Source organism: Cannabis sativa, chromosome X (genome assembly GCF_029168945.1).
Source record: "Cannabis sativa cultivar Pink pepper isolate KNU-18-1 chromosome X, ASM2916894v1, whole genome shotgun sequence".
Taxonomy (NCBI): Eukaryota; Viridiplantae; Streptophyta; class Magnoliopsida; order Rosales; family Cannabaceae; genus Cannabis; species Cannabis sativa.
Genome location: NC_083610.1, coordinates 74661033 through 74678108, shown reverse-complemented (window position 1 = coordinate 74678108; position 17076 = coordinate 74661033). Strand labels below are relative to the sequence as shown.

Sequence of the window (17076 nt, the reverse complement as noted above, 5' to 3'; positions counted from 1 at the left end):
TGAGTGAATCCACTTTCATTTGGATACAAAAGAATTAAAGATAGTAAGTAATAAAACGGAACAAGGCATTGGCAAATTGAAAAAACTGCCAGACGCATTTCCCATTGCCAATAAAACGACCGACTGTACAGTTTATAAACATGTTTGTATTAACTCAAAACTCTCAATTATCTCATATTCCTTCCACCTTTGCTACCCAATTCCTCCCATAAACCTTTCTTTATAGCAGAGTAACTATACATATAATCTTGTCTCACTACTTTGAAAACACTTGGTTATTAGCCAAATCCAAACCCTTCATTTGCCTCGTGAATCGCAAGAAGCAACCTCTCCTCCAGATGTTGTTTCGAGGGATACTCGGGTAGATCCAACTGATTGAAACTGCAAAAAAAAAATGAAAAAGGAAAATGTTTAAGAGACAAATCAAAGTAGTAATCCAAGCATGAAATTATGCAAGATCAAAGTAGTAAAAAAAAAATAGTGAAGTACCAAGTATGTGCAGATGGCAAGTGATTGGCGCTTCCATAAGCTTTGTGTATCTGAAATTTCTGGGAGCCTGATATTCCTTGAAGTGCACTGAAACCTTCTAAAGGAACCTGTACAAAAAATTGAAAAGACAAATGTTATAATACATTAACACGAAACTCATAACGATCCTTCATTCGTGGTTCTTTAGATTATAAATTAATACCTTTGAGGTTCCAGTCACAAACTGCAAGAGACGAGCCTTATCCTCCTTGCTAAAACCTTGCGCAACCTCCCAAAACCACTGTATAACAGGAGAGGCAGTACTGTATCCAGAATACTCTGTATTTGCCCTCATGTCATCCACTGAGATAGATCAATACAACAATTATTTGTTAGGATTTTCTATGCTCTCTATCTAAGAGACAATGAACTGTTCATAAAAAAGGAACTTACAATCGATGTCTGGAAGCCCACTGATCAATAGTTCTAATTCTTTGTCATGGAAAATAGAGATGAGATCCCGATGAATTAATTCATTGAACCCCTCCATAAAAGCATTTATTTGAGGGCGAATGGCTGTTGTCAGCCGATGTTCAGCAACTAAATCAACATATTGGTGCTTATTCTCTTCCGTCACTTTGATGTTCCGTCCACCAGGAATCAATTCGTAGTCCGTTACCTTCAAAAAGTTTATAAAGTTAGAACCAACACAAACATTATGCAAGATCAAAAACAAGGAAGAGAGAGAACATTACTTCTGTCCTTTCATACAAAATCAGCTTTTCTTCATCAGCATCAATGCTGAAAGTAAGGTTCAGATCATCACTGATATCATTCTGCAAACAAGAGAAACACCAGTTATTTATTTTATCTATAACACCGGTGTGCAAATACAAATACACATTCTGGCATCCACCATACCTCAAGCATCCATTTCAGGTTTTTAAAGTAATCAGGATCAATAGCTTCAATGTCGTGGTAAGTGACCTTGACCCCCAATATATGCTTGTAGAAAGATCGTGTAAAATGGACATCTAAGAGCTGCCCATCGAAAAGTGCTTTCCCGACCTGTAAAACAGAAGAAGAGAACTGAGTTTGTAGCCCGTAAATAGTCAAAAAGCGCTGAAGAAAACAAGATCAACTAAACATTGTGCTCACCACTCGTCCAACAAACTTGAAATATGAAAGATGCTCTGTTTGGTAGACAGAGTTGGGATTGGGCTGAAATGTTGATTCGTTGCCTACTGTTGTGAACAGTAGTGCTCCCTTGTCAAAAATGACTCTGGAAAGCAGCTGGTACCACTCCCTTGTAAGTCCACCCGCATCAATACCTTCCTCTCCTTGAAAGTGAACTGTCAACCTCCCTTTCAAATCATCAGTTGATCGCATGCGCAATTGGTTATACGAATCTTCAAGAATATAAGCTCTTCTAACTGAAATTCTCAAAGGACTGTGGTGATGGTCATGCTGATGCTTAATTTTCGATCTGAAGTGAGAACGCTTGTTGTCAAAGTCGATAAAACGAGGAACCTTCAGCAGCAGGGAGAAAGATTTCTCAAGCAAACCAGGATTCTGCCGAACAAAAGCATTAAGCAGTTTCCTGTGCTTCTCTGAAAACTTCACAAAAGCAATGTGTTTTTCATCAACTTTCAAAGTAGAACTCGAGGCCTTCTGCTGGTTGGCAGATGTGCAGGCATCATCAATCTCGGATACCACAGAAATATTGAAGTCATGACCAGGACCTTGCATTGCAGGATGTAACTTTTCACACACCACAAAGAAAGATTCTATGTACGGCAGAATGTTATGAGTTCCAGCAGGCAGTGAAGATGCTATGCCAGATGGTTTAGATGAAGAAGCTTTAAATGAAGTTGAGACATCGGGGTTAGAATCCGAATAGCTCTCTATTTTGCTTATGCAAGTGCTTAACTCCACCCACAAAGGCTCCAGCGCTGCATTTATGTCCCAGACCTGAGAAAGGGGGGGAGCATTCAAATGCACAACCTGCAAATCTTTCTCTTTCTCCTCCTTATCTTTCTCGGCCAGTGACGAAACAAGGGAGCTCAACGCCTGCAAGACTCTTAAAATTGCAGAACCATCAGAAGATGTTGTATTGAGGAGTGCTTTCACAGCTTCACCAAACAAGTGCAACTCATCCATAGCAGATTTAGTCAATTTCTGAACAGCTTCTGCAAGCTCAGTAATGAACAGATTACAATGAGTAGGAGCAATTGCCACCAACTTTTTTATCACCTCAGCTACAAGACTGTATGCATTATCGGATAACCTGGAACGTAAACACAAAATATCAAACACCAAATGTACATGACAAACTGGAGTGAGAAGATACATATTGCCTTATCACCTAGACATAATAAGAAAAACAGGAAAAATGTTATGGAACTTACACAAGTCATAAAATAAAAATGACACCAGTATAATAAACATAAGAAATCATCATGGATAATTAGTAACTGCTCCGAAAAAAATTTAAAAGCATTATCTATTTCATACCCTTCTCTAGCAAGCAAGGAGCAAAGAAGCCGAAGTTCTGCTTGTGGCAGGCTAAGTAGGACAGTTTGAGCGTCATATTCATCATCTGCACCAGAAGTTGAGGGTCTGGAAAAATCAACAATCTTAGATGATGTACCACCAACATTAGAAGTTCCACCAGACTCGGGATTCATCGCAGTATCTGAAGTCAAAAGTTGTGGACCAGAGGGATGTTCGGAAACCGAAGCATCAGATTTAACAGATAGACTCTTCTTGGTTTCAGCTTTATCGATGATGACATCCAATAAGTTGAGTAACTGGAGAAATAAAATTTTAAAAAATCATTAAAGCTAAAACAAAACAATTTAATGTTTTTATAATGTCAATAGTATCATCCCTACTTTCCAAATTAGTGGGTTTTCACCTGTTCCAGATGTGATATACTTCTCAGATAAAGAGGCTGATTCAAGAGGCTCAAAAGCAATACAGCACACAAATATCCATCCTGGTTTTCAGTTTTATTCTGGCAATTTTCTTCAACAACCATCACACCTTTGCCAGATTTCTTATCAACACTGTTCTTAGATTCTTGTAGGACAGGGAAAGGCAACCGAAATTGAAGCAAAATCTTTGCCACATATGGATGATTTCGGGCTAAATAAGTTAGAGTTTCGAGCACACGGCGAGACACCAAGGGAGGCACTCCTATAATAAAAAATTGACATATAATCAGTGCCGTACTGTATATACTATATATAAAAATATGTATCAACAAATATTCTCAGAGACTTTAAGAAATGAGGGAAAGATGAGAAAACAAGAAGAGCTTTAGACTTATTTGTGTAGTAACAAAATACTCTTCCATAATCCATGAGAAAATTGACCCCAAAAGACAGGTAACAGGCAATAGTAAAATAACACATGCAAGTTCTCAAAAGAAACAATGGAAAGTTCCAATAACTAAATAAATTTATAAAATGAGTATCAAGGTCAAATAATTACGTTCACTCCCTACACAAATAAAATTATAATATTAAACAATTTACTACATTTGGAGAAAATAGGTCTCACCATCAAAGAATTGAGGGCGTGAATACATGACATTGGTTTGGCAAGCATAAAGTCGATAAGGTGGCTCAGCATCAGCTACTAGATTCATAGGCTTTCTTGTCTCAAAGATGAGCATATCCATAAGAATTTTCACAAGAGAAGTTCTAGTTTCACTATGAGCACATACATTCAACAGAAGCCTTTGCAGCTGCCCTCTGTATAATGGCTGCATAAATTTGGATACATTAGTTTTCTCAACATAGAGAAAAAGAAAGCATAGAGAAGTGATGAATCATTATTCTTACCTGAACAATACGAAGTAACCGTATCATTGCATGTAAAGCTTCTGTATCAACTAAAGGAACTCCATCTGCTTCAACTACCTTGGTTCCTGTGGTCCTACGAGGACCAATGCCCCCAATTCTTTCCAGGCTAGAACCTATACCATCCCCTCGCCTAGAAGTTTCACCTCTACGGTTTCTAGGATATACACCAAACAGAGTACGATTGTAACGATGAGCAAATCTTTCGCGCAACATGTTTGCCTCTGCAATTAGTGCAGGTGTGAGATTGGAAATTATGGCATCAGACGAAGTTAAAAGCACCTGAACAATAAAAAGAAACAATCAATTACTTCTCACAACAGAGCGAAACTGTAAATTAATATGTAAAACAGAAAATATAAAAAGGAAAATGAACCTCTTCCCGTAAATCAGAAGGAAATGTAGCAATTATAGAGACTGTGTCCATTTCAACAGGTTGACCCTCCAGTTCCTGAGATTGGTGTAGCCTTTGAGCTTGTTGTTGTGCAAGAACTTCAGCTCGAATGTCAGGGGGAAGGGCTGCAAGGAATTCTGGATCAATATCTCCAGCATTTTGTGGTTCAACAGTGGAAGGAGGAGCTGCCTGAGCCTGCTGAGCTGATAGGACTTCTGCTCGCAGCTCCTCAGGAAGAGCATCCAAGAATGCAGGGTCAATTGCACTAGAACCAGCATCACTGTTTATTTGCTGCTCTGTAGTTGAACTATCCTGCTCTGCTTCTCGGCTAGAATTTTCTGAAACTTCAATTACACTATGCAGGGACACATCTCTTGCACTAACAGTTGAAGAGTTTCCAAATGAAACATTTGTTCTTCTTGTGCGAGCTGAATGTGGATCCCCCAATAGTATTCTATCTGAAGCAACCTGCCTCTCTCCACCATCATCATGGCCGTCAGCACTTCCAATTTCAACATCAAGGCTTCGAAGACTCTCTCCTAAAGTTGCCCCACTCCCACCACTTTCTTGGCTAATAGCTTCTACATCCCGTACAGTTGCATCATTATGTTCAAACTGCATCTCAACAGATTGTGATTGTGAACTAGGCAAATCTGCTGCTTGTAGAGATTCACTTGCAGCAGGTCTCACAGTAGCATTTCTAGAAGTATCAGTACTTATAGCAGGCACATCTCGACTTTCATCATCCACATTATTCTCAACAGAGTTTTCAGGTCTCGCTATTTCTTCTGATTCTTGTAACTGAACTTCATCTTTGTTTTGAGGTCCTAATGTGCCCTGACCTGAAGTCTTGTCAAGGGTAGGTCGCCTTAATTGGGAAACAAGCAACTCCTCAAGGCCTTGGGGTACTACACCTGCATTTGATCCACCACCTTGCTGGTGATCATCCATCCACAAGTTTAGGCGGTGTCCATGGCGACCATTTCTCAGCGATCGAAAAATTGCATCAAGTTGGGATGAGGTGTTGTCCAAATTCCTATCTGGAGTGACCACATCACGAGCAAGCTCTGAAATATTGAATTTTCAGCATCAAAAAGCAATTGAGGTAAAACAAATAATTTCTTTAGAGGGGGGAGTAACGTGAAATAATTTCATTATTTAAAAAAAAATAAAAGATACTTTTATTTAGAAAGCAGATAAAATTCTTTATTTTAAGAGAGAATAAATTAGGTTAATGCCAAAATCAAGTCAGATTTCCAAGAACAATGATTTTTATTTAAGAAAAAAAAAAGTACCTGATTGCCTAGGAGGGGTTGGGTGCAGTGATGGCCCCACCAAAAGAGGGTGTTGTGATGGAGCAGCATTCTCGCCTGTTCTGCCCAAAAGACTGTAAATGGAAGTAGTGCGCCCTTGACGTCTAGAACCAAAAACTTCTACAGGCATCACATGGAGAGTTTCATTGGGAAAATTGTCATCTCTACCAAAAACCTCAATATGGTCAAACACATTAATCCCATTGATGCCCTCTTCCAGCCTCAGTATAACTCCATCTTCATCGTCCTCATCATCTTCTTCATCTTCATCCAACACTTCCTCATCAAATTCATCATCATCAATCTCATGATCATCTTGATCAGTGTCGGGATGTGGCAAGTGATGGACTTCATCTTCCATGTCATTATGCTCCTCATCATCCTCATCTTCATCTTCATCTACTTCATCTCCATCATCCCCAGACATCTCTTCATCATCATCATCGTCATCGTCATCATCGTCGTCTTCCTCCTCATCTTCATCAAGATTTTCTTGCACATGAGGTTGAATTTCAAACCTTATGTCAATGCCATTTTCAAGACCCCTGACATCTTCAGAATTTTCATGCATAAAATCATCTTCAGTGGTGGGAGCAAAACCTACAAGATCTTGGTCATGATCCATATCATCTGTCACAGCCTCAGAGCCAGCAAAGGACTGCACAGTATTATAAGTCTCAATGTGCTCTGGAGGCACAGAATCATACAAGGATTGAGAAACCGCATCCATTGATTGGGATGAGTTACCAACATTATCTGCCCTCCCAGATTGACTTTCATCAGGGTGCTTAGCATTAATATCACTCTTTACTGCACTGGAATCAGTAGAATGGACATGTTCTTTACTGACAACCTCCAGAGCCTTGATAAGACATGTAACAACTTTAGGTGAGTCAACATGGTCCAGGTCCAACACTTTGAGAGTTCGGGTCAATGAACCAACTAGACCAACATCTATAAAGGTAGCAGCAGCTTCTGTTGATATATATGAACCAGTAGGTGTACGGGCAGCCAAAACATCATTGAGCAGATCAATGAAAGCCTGTATGCTATTGTTGGGTGACCTATAACCATTACCTGAGCCTACAAAGTCAATAAAAATGTGACCAATCTCTGTAAAAACTCTTTTCCTTGCCTCAGAAGAACGAACACATGCTGCCACTAAAAATTGACTAGCTCTGCTTGCCAGTTTGTGCCTCCAATCACCATCAGCTCTTTTTTCCTTTTTTGCACAACGAGCATATGGGAGAAACTTAAGAAGGATGTGATGAAATATTCCACCAGTGCATATGGAAGTTAAACCCTTATGATGGGAACCCCTAGATGTGCTAACTTCAACATCTCTTCGAAGCAAAACATGAGCTGAGGAAGCATACATCAATAAAATCTCTGTCAGAAGCTTCAAAACAAATACAACCTTAGCAAGAGATGCAGAAGCTTCCTTGTTGCTGGTTTCTTTATCTTCAGAAGCAGTAGCAATTGCTTTTCCTTTTCCTTTAACAGCAGCAACATCGATGTCCATATCTGTTACTGATGGGTTATCAAGAGGTACATCTGTGACTATGTCATCTTCCAAGGGAAGTACATAAGCGCACACATAATCCAAAAGAAGCTCAATCACATTGACAAAACTCTGAGGATATTTTCTATGGGCTTTGACACTTTTTATATTTGAATCATTAACTTTGCCATTCCCATTGCCAGAACTCGCTGTATTTATATTACCCAAAGCATTCTTCCCATCACTAAGAATGAGTTTTTCTTTCTCCACAGATTTATCCTTCTCTTTGCTTTTATCCTTGTCACGATCCTTTAATAATACAACATATGGCCTTTCACCAACCATCTCCACTTGGCAAACAGACTGAGATGCACGCATAAAAATCACAGGATCACGGGAAATGGCAGAACTTAAACTTGATAGAAAATTGCGAGGAGAAACTCTTCCATTTGAGTGCCTGTTTGCAGCAGCGACAAGGCTATGCCTTATCTCAAATTCCATAGCCTGCTGAAGTGTTTGAGGATCTTCCAAGACATGACGAATGATTGTAGCAGCAATATTGTCAAACCCAGGAAAGAGGCTACTAGTTGGCAGTGATAGCAGTAAACTTAAACCTCCAGCATCAAGAAAACAAACAGCTACAGAATGTGTTCTGGTAAGAGTAGCGCATAGCTGCAAAACAGCATGCATTGTTTCAGACGGAAGCTGGTTCTTAATACAAGCACATGCAATCTCAATCAACTGTTTCTGTTCCTTCATTTCTATATACTTAGAAGATACTCCCAATGCAGACTGAAACTTGTTCTGCTTATCCTCATCAATGTTAATGGACCCATGCTGACCGCTAATACCATCCTTTTTCAACTGCTCTGAAATTTCTGAATTTAATTTTTGATCAACCTGCAACAGCCGATCAATAGAAAGAAAAGCTGTTGTAACCCACTTTGGTACTTGACACTTCAACCTACTATCTAAACCAGATTCCCATTGAGAAAGCAGATCTGAGGCAACTTTTACCAGACCACTCTTTGAGGCAACTTCTCGTGCTGCCACATCATCTTGAAAAATTAAAGCAAGAACATGGAAAAGAGCAGATAACATGGTGCCATTTCCACCCTCAGCAGTCAAACTACACTCCTTTACTCTGTCCACAATAAATGATACAATATTTGACCTATATTGACCATCATTTTGGGAACACATCATTGCCAGCAAATCTCGAACTGGAAAAGCTAGAGGTTCTTTCATTTGCAAAAGCTTTGTGCATGTAGATAATAATTCTTCAACAGGGGGTAGCTGGACCATCTCCTCTTCTAGCTGAGGAACACTGTCATCTGTATCAGCTTCCTTAGTGTCCGTATCAGAGTTCCCAAGAGATATGGCAAGGGCACGTGCAAGTTCATCGTCTTCATGGACCTCTTCTGGGTGGGAGAATAGCCACTCCATTGCTAACTCCACACTATTTGATCCAACTTGTCTTAAAGCTTCTTCAGCTCTAGATCTAGAAAATCCCATCTCAACAATTGTTGAAATAGTTGTCTCATTTGGAGGTGGGGCAGTAATACGAGCACTGGTATTGCTGTTTACACTCTTCACTTCAACCCCAGAGTAAATGTGCCTTATGATAGAAATGACTGTAGTAATAAAATCATAACTACACTCGATGAATTGTGGATGAGACCAAACAGGAAGCACTGCTTTCAGCACCATGGATTGGAGGACCTTCACAAAAGTCTCAGCATCACGTGGATAAGGGACATCACAACTGGTTAGGGGCTGCACAAGTAAGTGCTTTGTAAAAGGAGACAAAATGAAAGATGACGTCACCAAGTGGTCCATAAGTTTACCATAACTAGCTAAAGGACCATAAATCCATGAGTGGTCAGTAACTTCCTTCTCATCCTGCTTCAAAATTACATCATCAGTGTCCATTGGAGATGTTGGTGCCCTATTGACTGTGAATAGCAATTGACTAGTAGCTTCAAATGTGGTCAAAATTGATTGCATAACACCAAGTCCATACAAGCAATTCAGTAGAACAGGATTACAAGAATCTGCTCTCTCCAATAGACTTCCATCAATAAAATCAATCACCTTTCCATAGTAGCGGCACTTTGTTGATACAGACACCTCAGATCTAGAAGCATTCACATGACCCTCGAAATTCATATGATCCAATGCAATGGCGGCAAACGAGGAAGCCACAGCCTTAGAAGAAGGAGAAACATTCACAATATCATCCCGCCGACGAGAGGGAAGCAACATTACCTTCCCCAATTCTTGAAACAAATGGGTAATGTGAAAAGAAAGAGATCTCACCATGTCACAGCAGGAAGTATGATATGATCTCTGTTTGTCATATTCCTTTCTACTAATAGGCCCACTAGAATCTGAAGGTCCAGAATGATGCAATTGATGACCAGATCCAAAACGTATATTTGAAGAACCATCACTAGTTCTTTGTTGAGAACTAGTAGCACGGCCCAAATCACGATATAAGCTTATAAGGTCAAAAAACTGAGATTCAATATTCCAACCTGATGTTCTCCTTCTTAGTAATGGATCAAGGATCTGCCTGAAAGAGTTAAAACGTTGCTCTTCACTTTCATATGTAGTCAACTCTGATTGTTGTGACTCTGTTGAAGAATTAGCACCTTCATCCTCCATCTCAGGCTTGGCATCCTCAAGAAGAGCAATCTGCCAAAGAATTTCACGATGTACACTCCCTATATCTTCCAAAACATCTTTGCCACCACCTCCAAATTCAGCAAGTAATGCAGTCACCCAACGATTGTCTTTTGATGCAGAAATAAACAAAAGAAACTCAACAAGGAACAGTGAAGAAAATATTCCACCATCTTGTGTCATTCGGGGATCCAACAAGGACCCTGAAGCAACATCAAATCCAATCAAAGCTTTCTTAAGGTGATCTCTAAGAGAGGAACAAAATGCATGCGCAAGTGCAGCAGAATGATGTTGAGTAAACGCCTTAAAGACCATGGTGCTATGTAAAGCAACAGACATTCCATCAGATGACTGGACAATACTAGGTCGTAACAAAAGCTTCAATAATGCTTCAATGCCTGACTTCTCAACAAACAACCTACATGTTTCTGAATTCTCCATTGTTCTTTGAACCAATACCATCAAATGGAAGATTGATAGTTGAATAAACTGCTCATCGTTGATCCCCTCTGCAACTGAATCAACTGCATTAGCCAAACAACAATGTCCTTCATTTTCTTTATCCTCGGAATCCATTTCCATTGCAGTACTTCCAATAACTTTTACAGATGACCCCATAATATCGTTGTCCGCAAATGAAGCAATTTTTTCAACAATTTCAATAATAATATCAACACCGGTGCTTCTTAGTGAAGATACATGGCGTAAGAGTTCTTCCACAGCATTCGCTAAAGGAACAATTGCTTCATTCATAGCTACAATGAACTTCTTGCTAGTGAAAATGTCAACAAGGAAACGTAATGCTGTACTTTCTTTCACGGCCTCCAAGCCTTTGGCATTGAGACAAATGGCACCAAGACCATTAGGAACGCAAGTAAGAGCCTTTGAAGAAGGGAGAATTCCAGCTGCTATTGAGGAAATAAATGCATCAGGAAGACCCATTTCATGCAGAGAAGAAAAAGAAGTTGGATCTTTGTGTATTATTTCACTCATAACTGTTACAGCAGAGTGATAAATATCACCACCAAACTTATCTACATTTCCATATATCAGAGACAAGGTAGCAGGTAAAGAACTATCCTGAGAATATTGAGATCTAGACGAGTTCCCAGGAGCATATGTGGCAGAGCCAAGTGCCTTCAATGAAACTTTAATGAGTCTTTTCTGTGAGTATACATGATCATCACTGCATCTTGAGCTTTCACCAATCATCATTGTATTATCATTAACCATATCAGAACCAATGACTCTATGCACCTCTATCTGCAGTCTTTGAGCCAAAAGTTCGACTCCTCCCAGCTCCTTAAAAAGAGAAACAGCTGAACTGCTGTAGTCCATAAGCTTTTGTAGAGTTTTCACAGCAAAGCAGACAAGGTGCAAATGTGTAGGATCAGAATCCTCGAGAAGTGGTAAGAATGTGGGAACCATGCCTGACCCCCTTATATTACTTCCTGTAGTTGAGGATGAAACCACATGTAGCAAATAAAACTGAAGAAGTGCTTCAACAAAAGCAAGAGAAGAAGGATCATTGGAGGTTTTAAGAGACAGAACAGCCTTCTGAAGCACATTCAGTAGTATCATACGGTTACCACCAGCAAAACTGACACTAGATCCACTCAAAATCCGTGCCCGCTCATGTGACGCTGAATATGCAGCTAACTGAGCTCCTAAAGCAAACATAGCAAGTGTTCTAATGCTTCCAGAAACAGTTTCCTCGGAGCGTACAATCCTGATTAATTCATTAGTATACTCTGGCTCGTTTGCAAAAAAGGACAAAAGTTCCTCATGAGCATCGCTAGACTGAACAAGCACAGTAAATGCAAGAAGGCAAATCCTGCTATACAACCTGCATATTCTGGGAGAACGGAAGGCACGAGCATATCTGATTCGAGTCAACAGTGAGAACCGGAGCTCAGAAGGTACCTTGAACTCTTCAATAAATTGTTTCATCAGTTCTAAATCATCTTCCTTTCGCAAATGTAGATCAGGTATTTGTATAACTCTTGAATTAGAAGAGCTAATATTAGTACTGCTCTCTTCTGTACTTTGGGGGTTTCCATGTAATTCAAAATAAAGGGTAGATCCCACGCGGCATTGGGACTTGTCACTATCAACTTGCACCTCTGCTGGAAACAAATGCAACCCATCATCTTGGGTAGCTTCATTTGCCATAATGCATGAATATAAGCCCAAACCCTCTTCCTTGCTTCCCCATCCTTGTGCCAAAGACAGGAGATAGCTATTCACTGAACCACAACAAACCAGCTTCCCACTTCCATGAAGTTTAGAAGGATTAACCTTTACTAGTGCAGAAAGTGTTTCAAGTGTTGCAATGAGGACCTCGGGATCTGCTGATGCAAGTAGGAGCCTGAAATGCTGGACAAATATGGCAAAAAGTTTATTAAACAAAATTAACAGATAGATGATTAAAAGTTGCAAAAAATGAAAAAATGTTAAAACAAATAAACAAAATATATGAGAAATTTCACTGTGGCAATTTAATATTATTTATTTTATGGGTAAAGCGCATACCTCCAAGCCATCAAACGAACCCTTGTTAGGGCAATTCTCTAATATTATCTGCATCACCCTCAAAATCTGAAGAATTGCATGTTTAGGAAAAGGACACTCATCTTCTAAGATTTTATCTGACAAGAGAAGGTCATTCCTAGAAGCCAAAAACGTTTTGAAATATGTATCAAAATGAAGAAAAAGAGGCCTCCAATGGTGAAAATTCCCCTGAAAACCAAAAGCAACAAATAAGTAAAATTATAAATCAACAAATAATATAAAAGTCAGAAGCAGATATACGCACCTTAGTGTACTCCCAACGAAAACCAGAGAGTGGTATTTGTATATCTTGTAATGGACATTGTATAACTTTGTCAACAAAAGCTTTGACTTTAGGCGGCTGCAAACAAAGAAAGGTAGTTCCGACTATTATAAGATTATTACTCATAAGGTAGAAAAATCAAATTAAAACAAATGACAAAATCAGTTTGCACATTAAAAAAAAATCAGAACAAACAGTCCCTGGCAGAATATAAACTGTCAAGCTATGCATCTTTTAAGTCAGAAAGAACCAGTGGCTTCATCAATATTAACAAACTCATACACATACTCCACAACAGCCTCAAAACACGCAAATATTACCAAACTGGTAAAGAAATTCACGTTTTACACTATTGTATGTAGTATATATGGGTGGATGGAGAGTGAGGGTAGAGGGAAAGATGAAGGTAGAGGAAGAATTTCTTGTTTGGCAAGGGGGAGATAAAGGAGCAATGGAGGGAGACCTTCTCCACCAAATCTTTAAAACTCAATCCTACCATTTTTGGAAAGATTGAAGAAAGAGATGAAACAAAATATATTTAGGAGAATTACCCGATATACTATATTTTTAACTTTTTTTTCAAATTTACGGTTTGAGTTTCTAAAATAATTTCTCTGGTAGTTTCTATGTGGGTTGCTATAAGATTTTTGGTTGCGATTTAAGTTGCTCCGCTAGTTGCAATAGAGGTTTCTATGTAGAATTCCGTAAAAATGTAAAAAAAAAAATGTTTTGAAGTGTAAAAATGAAAAAGTCTCATATAATTATTTCCTCCATTAAAAATGTAACAATATTCATGCTGAAAAATAATACTGACACATTTAACAATTAATGTCATCTCAATCCTTCCAACTTCACTCTTAATACCAAACAACATAAAAGAGGGCTAATATCATCTCCATTCAACATATTCTCCATCTTTCCAATGCTATGACAGGAAAAGACAACTAACTAGATGGATACTTCAAAATTAATGTTATTAATTTGAAAGGAAAGGAACCCGACAAACCCTTCTTCCTTATATAGTCTAGTCTAAGTTGTAGAGAAAATAGCCAAATCCTATTTGCCAATATAGGTTTTCCCACCTTGTTTTCTTCATGGGTATCAGAGCCCCTAAAAGAAGTAGTCGAAAAAAATTTGTTTTTCCTTTGTATTTTCTTCATGGTATCAGAGCAGGTTCCCAAAAAGAAAAATACATGGTTAAGTATACAATGACTAGTGATAAGAAAAGTCCCACCCTCTGAAGTGAACTCCATTTTAAAGGCTATTCTTCAACCAGATGTCTAAAAGATCAACCACACCAATCAATGGACATAAATAAAAAAGGAGCTCCTAAAAACTGAGGCCTCGTTGCAATCAAAGAACACAATCTCACATCCACAACCCCTTTTGTCAGCAAGGAAAAGATGAAGCTACTTGAAAAATCATTTGGTTCCCCATCTTGAACATGTCAAACCCAAATTCGAAACAACTACTGTAAGTACTATATGAGTAGCACAAAGAAGAAAGTGTGAGACAACTAACACATTCCCCTTAGAAAAGTTCACCCACTTATATAGTTTTATGACTAACCAAAAAGACTGATAATTAAATATACACAAATACTCACAGGGTCCGAGTCCAGTTTGACCGAAGGACCGAAGCTGCCATCGCCGGACAGAAGTTGCCGCAACCTCGAGGGCAAGGTCGATCTTGGGGCCGCCATAGCTTCACCCCAGTTTCACTACTTCTGAATACTGAGCCAAAAAAAACATAAACATTAAAACAAACAGAAACCGAATCGGTGATTTGAATAAAACCCAGTTAGTGAACACTCATAATAAAGTATAAATTTTTTTAAAACAGACAAATAAACAAAGCTCAAAACTGAATAAGAATAAAGATCAGATAAACCGATACAGCTATAGATACAGTATATACATACACAGAAAAAGTAGAGAGAGAGAGAGAGAGAGAGAGAGAGACATCGATGAAAGAATACCAGAAAGAGAAATGAGTGAGGGGCGGTGGATGCATACACATCCGAAGTTTGTAGAGCAGATGAGAGAGAAAGTATAAAAGGAATTAGAGAGAGAGAGAGACAGAGAGAGAGAGAAGTGAAACCCCAAAAGCTAAGAAGGGAAAATGAGAAAGGGGGGCGTCTGTGTGTGGGGTTTGTCAAGGTCTATGTTGATTTGTAATTGTATCACTTTTTATTTTTTTTATTTATTTTTTTTTTTTAATTTTTAATAATTTTAATAAGTGGTGTAATATTTTCTTGAACCACCCAGCAAATATTAATCTATAAATTATTATTATTATTATTATTATTATTATTATTATGAATAAATATAATGAAAAGAGGTGACGCGACGCCTAGCTATTCTATACTATTCGACTTGTTAGTCTCTATAGTCCTCCAAGTGTTTTCTAAAACTGCAGCGTAAAAAATGGTTTGAGTTGATATAAAATTATTTTAAAGTATAAAAATAAAAAATAAAAATTAATATTCTGTAATAAAAGTTATTGCATATTTAATAAAATTGACAAAATTAAGTGTTTGTGAAAATAATTTATAAATATGAATATTCTATAAATAATTAATTTTTTTATAAATAATATCTTAATATTTATATTTATTAAAAGTTTTATTTATTTAGTTTGAATTATTTGATCTATTTTTTTGTCTAAAAAATAAATTGTGTATTTAATTTCTTTATTTATTTAAAGAAATTGGGTTTAAATTATTTCGAAATTTAATGAATTTGTTTGAATAGATTGAAGTCTGTTTGTGAAGGTGGATATTTGATCCAATTCCACACATTTTTCTTCATCTGATCTAATCTAATTAGTAATTAAATTTAGAAAATTATCATCCGATTCAATACAATTAGACCTCAAAATTCAATTCAATTAGTTTTTTAATTGGATATCTAATTACACATCTAATTTTTAATATTAACTTAAAAATACGTAAAAACTAAATATCACTCTTTATTTAAGTAATACTCTATAAAAATATTATTTTTACAAGTGTAATGCAACTAAAAGTTTGAAATAACTAAAACAACAACATTACAAAGTAATAAAATATAACAAAACATCATGAAAACAAATATATAAAACAACCAAATATTACAAATTCAACATAAAAAAATCTACTAAAAATATAATTAGAATATAATTTTTTTATTATACATAAATAAATAAAAATATTTTTTAATACATATAAATGTAATTGGATTGAATCAACTTTTAATTGAATTTTGAGAATGGCATCCAATAATCGATCTAATCCAATTAGAATCCAACTTTTAACATCCAATCCAATCTCATTTTTTGTAATTAAATTGGATTAAACTGGATTGGTTCGATTCAATTGAATGGGATTGGATATTGGCCACCCTTATCTATTTGAACAATCTGACTTTTTTTTAAAGATTTTTTATTTATTCGTGGATTGGTTTCTAATTTATTTTTTCACGACCTAAAAGTGATTCTAAGGTACATATAGACATCCTTAGTCGTTAATTCTGATATCTCTCTTAGAGCTCGTTTGGAACGCCGTATTAGGTCGTATTGTATTGTATTGTATTATATTGAATTGGATTATATATCATATTTTTATATAAAACTATGTTAAACTTTAATTTATACTAAAATATTATACATTTAGGTGTCCATAAAAGTTAATACCACATATAGTTTTATATAAAAATATTGCATAAAATACAATTCAATATATTACAATACAATACAATACAATACAATACGACATAATACGGCGTTCCAAACGAACCCTTAGTGTATTATTTTACAAATATTTTTCAAGTTTTAAAGAGAGTTTTGATTGTGTGAAGAACTTGAGCTCAACAAGTTTTCAGTGTTTTATTAAAATGTACTTTTTATATTATTTTCTTTGTGATAATTGTGCAGGTTACATACACTTAGATATTGTTCATTAACCTTCAAAAGAAGTCTTGCTCGTTTAAATATTTTTCTAATAAAATTTATTTCCTAGGCGTGGCCTTGTGAACTAA

The 17076-nt window shown here is 37.1% G+C and overlaps 1 protein-coding gene across 1 annotated transcript; it reads right to left on the bottom strand.

The window, feature by feature from the left end:
• On the bottom strand, nucleotides 1-15213 carry LOC115697677 (E3 ubiquitin-protein ligase UPL2-like). Its single transcript, XM_030624770.2, has 17 exons — nucleotides 15039-15213; nucleotides 14667-14793; nucleotides 13043-13138; nucleotides 12760-12966; nucleotides 6024-12603; nucleotides 4711-5795; nucleotides 4317-4616; nucleotides 4033-4237; nucleotides 3386-3666; nucleotides 2983-3278; nucleotides 1627-2755; nucleotides 1390-1536; nucleotides 1224-1304; nucleotides 922-1147; nucleotides 692-831; nucleotides 490-596; nucleotides 1-381 (listed from the first exon to the last, which is right to left on the bottom strand). The coding sequence occupies exons 2-17, from the start codon at nucleotides 14760-14762 to the stop codon at nucleotides 279-281; spliced, it is 11079 nt and encodes a 3692-aa protein (XP_030480630.2). The 5' UTR covers nucleotides 14763-14793; nucleotides 15039-15213; the 3' UTR covers nucleotides 1-278.
• Between the last annotated feature and the right edge of the window lie 1863 nt (nucleotides 15214-17076).